Source organism: Carassius carassius, chromosome 34 (genome assembly GCF_963082965.1).
Source record: "Carassius carassius chromosome 34, fCarCar2.1, whole genome shotgun sequence".
Lineage (NCBI taxonomy): Eukaryota > Metazoa > Chordata > Actinopteri > Cypriniformes > Cyprinidae > Carassius > Carassius carassius.
Window position 1 is genome coordinate 21,299,880 of NC_081788.1, and position 12,174 is coordinate 21,312,053.

A 12,174-nucleotide genomic window follows, 5' to 3' on the forward strand; every position below is an offset into this window, starting at 1 on the left:
AATCTGAAAATAAAGCCCCACGACACATGCACAAAAAAACCTAAGGGATATTTGCATGTGATAAAAATCATTTGTATTTGATTTAAGAGTGCTGTCCTCGGGCGAGACAGTAAGGTGTTTCTATCACACAGGCTACACCTCATTGCCTGTGATTATTCAACTCGAAGAGCCCCCTCTGCCCCAACACTTTCAGCCCTAAAATATAATATCTCATATATGCATTATCCAGCCCCCACGGCAGCACGCTCATTACTAAGGATCATTCCAGAATTAGATTCTGTCCTTCCAATATTGGTTCCAAGAGCTGGTTCCATTGTACTGTAGTCAAAGGTTAAAATACCTATCACGATTGCCTCTCAACTGATGGAGCCAGACATTTTAATATTTCGCTTAGCTTGGTAATTGTGGAGGGACGTAATATCGTTCTTTCTCCTTCTATGTGTCCTAAAGGTAACATGTAGGAACGTCAGAGAACAGAAGTGTGGCCTGGTATGTCTGTAGGCCTTTTGAAGACATGAATACGGGTGAGGATAATGACTTTTCCTACACATTTCCCCTACACTTTTGATATAAAGCCATATTTGGTAGGTATTTTTCCTTCCGGTAACAGTATGAACAAAGTAGCCCAGTATAAGAAAGTTGGTAATGTTGTGTTCGGTGTTTCCACCTTCCATTGTTAGGTGTTTCTGTCTGTAGTGATGCAGGGGACTTTGTTAGTCCCTGCTAACACTGTGAGGAAGGGAGAAGACCGTTTGTGCTCAGCCAAGGAGTGTTTGTTGATCATTATTTTGGGAGTGTAATGTCAATGTCAGCCCATGGCGAGGAGAGACAGAGCTTACAGAGGGAGGCGGGGAGGAGGCGGCAGTGGGTTTAGGGGTCTCAGCCTGTCGTTGCCTTTCACTGTTACACACTTCACAGCCTATGCACTCCTGTTCAGCCCCTTAAGCTCTGATTTGCTGCATGTCCTTGTCCATTTTAGAAACCTTTATGCATGTGAAATTATTTTAGCACAGAAAGAAAATAAACAGTTTTTCTGTTGCAATTCTTGTTTAGAAAATACTCTGATGTCAGATTTTACGACCATATTGTTTCCTTTCTATTGTGGAGATGTGGTTGTGGGATACTCTGAGAGAAAGAGAATGCAATGTGAATTCGTAAACAGAGGTGCTGCTGGGACATCGAGGGGCGAGAAAAGGGGAGTATCATATTTGAACCTTTTGTTTCCTGGTAGTAGGCGCCAAGACTCCTGGGAGGAAGCGATCAATGATGGACACCATAATGCGTTTCACTGTATTCCTTGTCACACTCAAGTCTTCTGCCTGTGCTGGGAGTTTTTGGTTCACACGCACAGAGATGGTGAGCAGCGCTGATCACTTTGACACTTACTACAGTTATTTATCCTTTATCCTGCCAACAATATCTTCCTTCTTTCTATCTTTCTTTCTCTCTCTCTCTCTCTCTCTGTAGTCCTTTATATATATATATATATATATATATATATATATATATATATATATATATACAGAGAGAGAGAGAGAGAGAGAGAGAGGGAAAATAACATTTTATTTGCAACTCCTCCAAAACTAAATATATGCAATTTATATAAAGCTTTCTGCCAGTGCATGACATTATATAATGCATTTAAAGGCCACACGACAAAAGACACTTCTCTCTTGCTTGTCCCGCAAACTTACAGACAGCAATTAAACTCCAATTAGGTCCAATTAACTGATGTAATTTGATTCACCACTGAATAAATGAATCTCAAGAAGAAGAGTAAGACTCAATATTCAAAAACATGCCTTCTAGCATGCAATTGTATTCATTTATTTTCATTTAAGGACTTGGATTATGAAGCAAGAGACTTAAAAGACTTTGTTAATGATCTTGGAAGTCATTATTAGCGTGTCTGAAACCTCTATTAAACTGTGATTTAATTTACTCAAGCTAATACCTTAGTTCTCTATGAGAAAGTAACTTTATTTTATTTTCCCTCACTCTATACAAAGTTTGTCATTATGAGATACAATGGCCAAAGTAAATGTATGGGTTTATTTGTTTTTATATATGCTGCCCAAGTCAAACATGTTTACATTACCCATTTTCTTTTTTTCATTATATTAATATTGGTCAGCTGACTGTAAGACTGCATTCAAATGATAAATTATTACACTGATGTTTTTAACAAATTATTCGAAACAGATGTTGAAAAAAGATGGGAAAATTCTCAATTTATCATTCAACTGAACATTTATGCTAATACAAGAGAAAAAAAGAAGCATTTATGCTGTCTTACATTCAATAAGCCCAGTTTTGTCACGGTTGAATATTTGTGGAACTCTGAGTGAAGGATGGCAGATGAAGTCAATTGAATGCCTTGCTAAAGGTGCTATTTGGCGTTTAACCAGCAGATGGATACCAGTGGTAGTGAATTGATTTCCTAATACACGTAAAAAAGGTAGGCCTATGTTTGAGGCATTGGAATTTTTTTTTATGTTCATTTATAAGACTCCGATAACTTGTCATTAACTATAGAGGCGCCGGATGGATATTTACATTTGAGAGAATATCCAAGTTGGTCAGGGAGGTGAAAGATGATAAATATAAAGTTAACAGTGCGGGACGGACTGAAAGGAGAGAGAGAGAGAGAGAGAGAGAGAGCGAGAGAGAGAGGGAGAGAGAGAGAGAGAGAGAGAGCGCGCGCGTGGCGGTACAGTGAGCGACTCGCCAGCCTTAACAGAAGTGCGCGCGGATCGGATGTTGACAGTGTCAACTTGACACAACACGCGCATCTGTATAATCTATTTCACAAACAGCTCAACTCTTAAAACTCCGTGATTCTTATCAAAACTGTAAAAAAAAAAAATAATAATAATCTTCTAACGCGTCTTTTCACGCTTTTTCTTTCAGTCATTGGCGAACTCTTCTGACTGGCATCAACCTGCGTTCGAGCTTGGATAAAACAATAGTTTGATTTCCGACTGAGGTGATAAAGATGCTTGACTACTTTATTGTGAGTATTACAATGAGTCTTTGTTTACTAGGCTATATATTACTAATGTGGTATTTGCTGGACAGTATGTTTTCGCAAGTCTTTCTTGTCGAGTTATGCGAGGTTTTTAGTTTTATAAGGATCAGTTTCATTTTGTTGTCGTATGCTAAGCATTATGAGTTAACTTTTCTGGAATGCACTTAAACTTTGAGCACAAGATACATCAAATGTATACATACACACACACACACACACACACACACACACACACACACACACACACACACACACACACACACATATATATATATATATATATATATATATATATATATATATTTACTATTATTATTATTTTTTTCATAATTACATCTTTCAAAGAAAAGAACTGACTAACACCTGTGACCTGGACAATTTATAGCGCCTTCGAGTCAGAAAGTTGCGTAAATTTAACATCTGTCAGCAACCGAATGGTAATATTTAGATCGAATTTAGTCTAAAGCAGATTTCAGATTCAGTAGATTCAGTAAGGCAGTATTTAGAAGCTTTGTTCACCGTCTCACATCGCTTATTCGAACTATAGTAACAAAAAAAAAACAAAAAAAAAAAAACAGGTTTTGTACTTGTTTTTAACTATATTATAAATACAATGACAGGCACAAATAATAAATTACTCCCTATGTATAATTAATTAGTATTTGAATTAAGTTTCAAAGTTTTTTTTTATTATTATTTAGAATTTATTTATTATAATTTTTATTGTTGTTCAAATTATTACAAATAATGATTATTATGATGGGCTGTTGTTGGGCTTTTGTTGTTGTCTTTTATTATTTCCAAATTACCTAGAGTGTATAAAAATAGCTCGTTATTTAAAACAATATATTCGATATTTAAATTCTTATATAAAATGTCGAGTTACGATTGTTATGCATTTAAAATTAGCATTGCAAAAAGTGCTCTAGCGTCGTCGTTAATATCATAAACTCACACAATATTATTCATCCTGCATGCACTGTTAGGCATTTCTTTAAGGACTTATTTGTGGTCTAATTATAAATGTTTCTGTCTCAGTCATGTCTCATTTTTTTATGTATTTTTTTTTAAAGAAAGAAAATGACTGCATGAAATATAGACTTTAAGGATGCCTGTTTACTTAAATAACTGCTTTTCTTTTCTTTTCTTTTCTTTTGCTTTTCTTTTCTTTTCATTATTATTATTATTATTTTTATTTTTTTTGCAAACAGGTTTCAGTCAGGGAATGACTGATCTGTAACGCTCAAGTCTATAAGCATTGAGTCAAGTGCTCTTCAGGCCTCTTCATCACATTACATAGTTTTTGTGTGGACACTTTATTACTCAAATGGATCTCCATCGGACAGCCTTTAAGATGGAGAACTCCTCCTACATGCCCAGCCCGCTGACCTCCCCTGCCCTCATGGTCCTGGCATCAACAGCCGAGGCTGGACGAGATGCCTCTGTACCCTGCCAGCCCCGTCGGCCGTTTGGAGTGCCAGTCACTTTGGAAAAGGACATGCACCTCTCGTTCCCCAGTGGCTCATACACCTTTGCCTCCGTGTATCATCGACAAGGAGGATTTCCTTCTCAAGACTTTCCTACCCCTCTGCTCCACCTTCACCCACAGTTTGCTCCACCCAATCTGGACTGCTCACCTCTTGGTATGCTCAACCACAGAGCAGTGGGGGTCTTCCGGCCGTTCTCCTCCCCACCTGAGGAGTGTGATGCAGGGGCTTACCAGTCTGCCTTCTTCCCTGCCAAGCGCTTGAAGAGCTGTATGGAACCAGAAACATCACCCCACCTCCGCTATACAGATGTGGAGGAAAAAGATTTTGACTTTGGTGGTGCTCGTGTCCCTACTGGTTCACCAAACACCCTGAAGGTAGCTGAGGATGATGGGAAGAAGCTCTTTGGTTTGTCTGGACTGTTGGCAGAGGGTTCATCTGGCCCAGAGGAGCACAAAGAACAAAGTAAGTATCTCAGATCACATCTTAGATTCTTTGCCAGTGGCTGATAATTAAATAAATAGCTTTTGTCGGCCATTACCAATTATTGGCTGATACAGTGTGTGTGTATATATATATATATATATATATATATATATAGAGAGAGAGAGAGAGAGAGAGAGAGAGAGAGAGAGAGATCAAAAACTCCCCCAAAACGTTGGAAAAATATTCAATTATGAAAAATAATAAGTATTTAATATATAGATACAATATACAATACATTTTATATAATATGTAATAATTATATATATATATATATATATATATATATATATATATATATATATATATATATATATATATATAGTTGTATTTATATTTTTACATAATATATATATATATGTATATACAATTAAATATTAACATTTTTAAATAGAATTTTGGGGGATCTTTTTGACTTTTTTTATAGGACAGTATAGTGCAGAAAGGAAAGCAGACATGAGAGAGGAAAAGGGAGAATGGGATTGGGACAGCAGCCTAGAGCCCTTATATATCCTGAGCATGTGTAAAGCCACATCTGCTTCACATCTCTAACATGTCTACTCTATTTTTTTTATCATTTTAAAATAATTATTGTTGCTATTGAAATGTTTTAAACAATGTACCTACTGTATTAATACAGGACTGCCAAAGAGGAGACTAAGATCATCAACTTGTTTACGCGTGACTTTCTGAAAACTAAGTTTTGTTTGTATGAGTTAAGTGTAACTTACAGCTCCTGATTTCCTTATATAAGTCCCATGGCACAGATAAATGCCAAAAGTAGGCCTAGTCTACCCAAGTAGCTATAACCGGAATAAGTACTGATTCACGAACAAATGATCTTGAGATGACAAAGGCGAAGGATTTGCAAATCTCGCAGCTCCAGACAACTTGTCAATGATAACGAGCAGGAGATGCTGCTCGGCAACCGCGTCTCTGAGTGCGACACCTCCAGCTCAGTATCGCCCCCACGCCATCCATCCTGATTTGTTGACAAATGAGTGGGAGAGAGTGTCAGTCTGGGCTGTAAGGAGAACGTGGCTCCTCATTACCTTGCTCTGTAATTGGCCACCGAGGCGAAGGACCCCACGTTCATGCAGCGTGGCGGGACGGGGAAAAGAGATGCTCAAGCTTAAATTCGTAGGACATAAGAACTTCACGTGGGGGCGGAGGGGTAGAACCTACAACATGAAAGACACGACAGAGGGGGCCGATGAGCCACCCTATATCAGTTACGAATGTCAATAGGAAAAATAATGACTGACTTTGACAGGTAGAAGAGATATTGTAGGCAAAAAGAGCCTTACATCAAGGTTCTTTTAGAAAAGTTTTCACCTCATCTAGAAGTGGGATACCGACATGCTCTTTTTTAAAGTGTAACTAAACCCCTGCTCAGAGCCTGACTCCACCCACTGACAATATTTGAAAAATGCTGAAAAGTGGGCAGATCACAGCGGAGATAGAGGGGATGAACCGAGGGCGGGGCTGAGCGAGTGCGGCGTGATCCTGAGACCCGCAGTGACGGATTGATTGACAGCTGCTGTCAGAGACGCTAAAATGGAGAGTGACTGTAATGACGCAAGTAGTTTTGCAACAGAGCGATCATTTGAAGTAGAGGACTTTTCTCCCCCACTTTCACCTGAAGTGGAGGGTCTCGAGGTGTCTGTTAATATTAATTCCAGCCGCTGGCTCAAACTGCGGTCTTAACTCGTACTTAATAGTCTATCCTGGTCGTTACCAATACTCGCAATTCCAGCTCCTGGCTCACTACAGTGATTTTGATGGTTTTATACTGCCAAGGGCGTGGTAGCTCGTACCAAGGGGCGTGGTGAGCTGGAAACTGCTTACGTCACCTGCCACCGCTTACGTCACTTGCCACCGCAACATCCAATAGGAAAAATCAACTGCAGTAGCCACCGTTCAACCTGAAGAGGGCAGCACTCACACGTTTTTACACCATATATTGTAGAATTAAAACACTTTATACTCAAATGTCAAAAAAGTTACTCGAATCAATGAACAGCACTAATAAAGCCCCATTCTTATAGATCGTTAACTAAAAAAAGTTGGTTTAGGGTTTAGTTACTCTTTAAATGCGGGGATAGAGCGCATATCCGTACTCCTCAGTACACCAAATTATACTTGGTTGTGTGTGTGAGAGTGTACTGTATATGTATGCATATTGGGTCATATTGTCCTTTCAAAAAAATGTGTTATTAAAAATGTGCAGAGTTTAGATTTACGTGGTCTGATAACCGATATGCAACCTCTCACACATGCTGTTGTGTCATCAGAAAGAGATCTGTCATTTGTCTAATATCTGACCCTTTGGCCATGACACCTAAGAACTGTGTTATTTCAGTGCTTGTCTCTCAAAAATGTTCAAAAGGACAGAGTATCCTCACAGCTGTTTAAACAGTTATATCTTCTATATTCTTTTCAAAGGACAGATGTATTCACTGGGTCGAATCATATTTATTTTCCTTAGGGAGGCATTTTATTAAATGCTTTTTGTTAGGAGCTGATGAGAAAGAAAGAACAACAGTAAGTGTGGGTAAATGCCTGCTGCTGTCTGGGTCTAGGCAGTGTGTGCTTGGCATAAACTTTCTCAGACAGTGTACTTGTTGAAATTTGCCAGTTCATACAGCATTGTAAGCATTGCTTTTCGCTATTTACAGAGCTGTACCTGGGTTCCTACAATAAGTTTATGTATTATTCCTATTCCTAAAGTCTCTTGACAGAATTTTGTGGTTGCTTAAGGAAAAGAGGTGGAAGATTTTTGGAGGAATTTTGGGTTTATGTATATATGTATGTGTGTGTGTGTTTGTGATATACAGTACTGTATAACGGTCGTATAGGCACATTAGATGCTTTCCAAAAATCTTCAGTGTTGGTGGCAAACATCAGGTTTGCAGTATGGTGGTATGTTTAGGTTTAGTTTGGGATCATATATTGTATCAGTCAACAGCAGACTCTCAACAGAAACCCTTAGCTTGACAGTGAGTTTGATGTTTTGAAGTTATGTGTTAATTGGATCCAGTGCCCTTTCTGTTAGACGTGTGATCAGAGAATGTGTAGAAATAGGTAGAAATAAATCTGAGTTCTGTAGCAATTGTTTTAATAGAGAAAATGGTCTTAATAAGTTGAGTGTTCCATTGTAATACAGGAGTGCCGTTCCATAACATGTTCAGCTTTGGAGGGTTTTCCATGGAAACGAAGCTGTCATTGTTTGGAATTCTGATTCCAATTGGTTATTTGGACCATGCTGTGCAGCTCATCTGGAGGGTTTTAGTGATTCACAGGCAGAATGACAGTTTTATCATTTAAGCTATTTGTTGTCTTTTCTCTCTGTGCCAGAGACGGCTGTAAGATGTCTGGTTTTTATTGATGTTGGAAATTACATAGATCACCTCATTCACAGAGAAAGACAGAGGCAAACAAAAGTCAGAAGATATAAAGCTTATCAGTGGGACAGAAACAGCTCCACTGACTGGTGCTTATTTATAATCCGAAAAACGCCTCTGTTTAGTGATGCTTATTAGTACAGATGAACCGGAAAAATCAGCCAGCTAATCTACAGCCAGGTGAAGGTGTACATCACCTTACCCTGTTGGGTTTGACTTTATTGCCTGGGGGTGGTGAATTGTGGCGGTGAATTCTTTTGTTTTTTATCATACAGTAGGTAGAGGAGGGTCAAATTATAAATCTACAGAGTCCCTAAAAATGTTATCACTATTTTGCCTGCTATTCCCTGTATGTGTGCCAAGAGAAGTTGATTCTTATCTCTATGGCAGTACAGCCTTTATGAAGCATAGTGATTGGGCGGCCTAATTAAGGGTGCCTGTAAGCGACAAAAAGAGCATATGTATGAGCTACAGCTGGCAGATGCTGTAAAATGTTGTTCATTGTGAGAGCTGCAGATGGACTGTGTTCAGCTGGCTGCCATAGAGATCATAAATCTGGGGAGATTGTCCAGCAGCCTTAGTGTTGTATTTTTTTTTAGTGTTGTAGGTTTGCAATGGTCATTTTGATATTTAGTTGTTAAATATAATATAATGTGTAACATATATGATTATCTAAGTTCTGAAGTGGGGCAAAGTAAGTGACAGTGCGACATCTGTAGATTTAAAAAATGTAAGCAGGTTTAGCAAAAAAGTCAGATGTTATATTAAGTTATTTTTTGTATATAATATAATTTAATGTAATACATATGATGTATATAAGTGTGGAATTTATATATTTTTGCAGGTGAAAACATCAAAAAAAAAAAAAAAGTAGTCATTTACTTTCACTTATTCTGTTTGATGTTGAATGAGGCTAATTTGATATTTTGTCTCCCACTGCTGAAGAAGTTTACTCTCCTAATATTCTCTGAAGAGGGAGAGCTTTCATCCTGGTCAGGGGCTTGATGTTCTTTTCTTGTTTTCTTCCGAATTCATCATCTACGGAGGGAAGGAATGTGTATTAATGGGGAGGTCTGTGTACCAACCATACTGTCTTCAAGCAAACTCCAGTCAGCCTGGCTCAGTTATTTCTTTGACTGTGTTTAGTTATTGTATTTTTTGTGCTTAATTTGATAATTAAAATATTTAACACTATGGTTGTTACATAAAGTTCAGTTTCAGAGTTTATGAATGCCTAATAGGTTTCAATTGCAATGTTTTGAATATCCAAACAGTAACCAGATGTGCAGATTTTTGTGCTGGTGTACAGAAATTCTGATATGCTACTTGATTACATCAAAACTTTTGCTTTAGAATGGTGACTTAATAATGTTTTTCAGAAGCATCTTATACAGACACCTTACAGCAAACCCTTTTAACCCTTTAGCATAAACCTTTTAACCCTTTAGCATTTTGTTTTTGCTGTTGACTGCAGATCAGACGCATTAACATGCCTAACAAGGGGCCTATAGGCCCATTACTGGCAGGATCAGCATGCTTGTCATCTGAGGGCTTCACAGACTCTGGGGGCTCTCGTTAAAGCAGCGCTACTCCACCCAGGGCTTTTATGTGTTAATGGGAACGTGAGACAAATAAAATAAGCGCTTTAGCCCCAGGAGCTCAGTTAGAGCTACCACATTAACAGATTTCTGCACCTTTCTGCTTTATTGAAGTAATCTTGTGCAGATCAATTACAGAATCTTCTTGAATTTTGATTTGGATTGTTTTTCTTTTTATTATTAAATAATACGATTATTCATTTATACAATAGAACTGCATATGTCATTATTCACTCAGAAAATCCCAAGTGAAGTAATTCAAGGACATTTTATAATTGTAGTCTTGGAAGTCGATATATCTTGTTTTTTTCCATCCATCTGTTTTTGAATGCAATGACATGACTAAATTAAAGTGTTAAAAAAACTGAAAATAAAAAATCTTAATTAAATGGTGTTTAAGAGAAGTTTTGGCTTATTTAGGCAATAGACAGCTCTGAAGTACATTGAAACCTGATTGACCAGCATTGTGTGTGCCAAAGCGGCCCTCTCTGATCTCACATCAAAGAGCGGCAGCAAGAAGACTGGAAGCACGTGGGGCATGCCAAGGTGGAGAGGGAGGGCGGCAAAGACTGACAATTGCTGGCTCAGTACAAAACAGAACATCTCGAGTCCCATGAGCCCACAAATCAGTCAAGCAAATGCAGAGGGCAGAAAAGGCAGAACGTGGGTTTAAATATCATCACAGAGGGCCAACAGAGTCAATGACAACAGACTGATGATGAAATTTACTGCTCTGTCTACCTGTCTAACTCTTACTTACTGTCTTTACTTCTGTCTCATCCTTTGACTGTGTGCATATCTTAAATGTACAGTATACGCCATTCAGTTTAAGAGCATGTGTGCAGCCTTGCATTAAAGCAGCAATCAAAAACATCATTGTTTAAAAATGGCAATCAGATTTTAGATTTGTTAATGATTGTTTCTGTGTACAAAGGTCTTTAGAGAGCACCAATTTGGGCACAGTGTTGTTTCTGTGAATGACCCTTGAAACTCAGTCCACCTGTAGGGCCTCTAACATCTGGGGCTGTAATTAGTGACTGATGCTTGGCTGATGTTTGTAATAGTATCCAAATGGCTATTCAACTTTTTTACACAAGTCACACCAAACACACAGCTGGCTCACCACAAACCACTCTTGAACTGCATTTTAGAGGTTTTTCTACACAATATTGAAAAAACACGTGGCACTTTTTTGTATGTGTAATGAAGTAAATTGGTTTCACTAACTTCTGAGCTTTAAATTAAAAACATTATAAAATAATACTGTTTTAATACAAAGTACTGAGGAGTTTCTTTTCTCATACAATAGAAGAAGGCACTTTTACAGTTCATATGGCTTGTATTTTTCCAATTACTGTAATTGATCCCCAAAAAAGTAAAGATGATTTATTGGTACAACAATGGCTATTTGCTGCTGGATTGTTTTTCAGTATCTATATTTCAGTAACGAATTTAACCTAGAATAAAAAGTGGCTAATTTTAAACACACCAGTTGTCTTAAACGGTTTTTGGCCTGTTCATTCTCGGAGGTCTTAATAGTCCTGATTTTATCCAACAATTGATATCATAAAACAGCATTATAATTGAATTTGTATATATAAATTTTATCAAAACACATATATAAATACCAAAAGCATAATATGTTGTAATATATTAATATTTTGCTGTTTACACCATAATTTCTGTATAATAATGCATGCATTTAAACTGTGATATATATATATATATATATATATATATATATATATATATATATATATATTTTTTTTTTTTTTTTTTTTTTTTTTTTTTTTTTTGTGAAACATGGGACATTAGAATGCACAATTAAATATCTTGATATTTAAGTGTGCTTGTTAATGTTCAATGTTAGATATATTTAATTGTGCATGCTACTTTATTACCTTGTCCATTATCAAAGGCTCTCTTATAAACTCAAAAAAAAAAATCTTAATAACACTTAAATGTAATCTTTAGCAAAGCTCAAAATGAATATCCATTTTTATGATGATGTGATACCTAAATTCACTTTTAACTTGTGATACCTAAATTCACTTTTAACTTTTAAATTTAAACCTTTATTTATATTTTTACATCAGTCCCTTTCACAATTCAGTATTATGAAATGTCGGCTATGATTTCAAAGTCTTCATTACATTAAATAATTCATTCTGTGG

General features: G+C 37.1%; 1 protein-coding gene across 2 annotated transcripts in view; it reads left to right on the forward strand.

The window, feature by feature from the left end:
* Positions 1–2,852: 2,852 nt before the first annotated feature.
* LOC132115219 (E3 ubiquitin-protein ligase RNF220-like) overlaps positions 2,853–12,174 on the forward strand; it is a 40,759-nt gene continuing 31,437 nt past the window's right edge. For both annotated transcript variants that reach the window (XM_059523607.1, XM_059523608.1), the window contains exons 1-2: positions 2,853–3,013; positions 4,240–4,980. In XM_059523607.1, the coding sequence (XP_059379590.1) occupies positions 4,356–4,980 (625 nt within the window). In that variant the 5' untranslated portion in view covers positions 2,853–3,013; positions 4,240–4,355. The remainder of the gene's footprint in view (positions 3,014–4,239; positions 4,981–12,174) is intronic.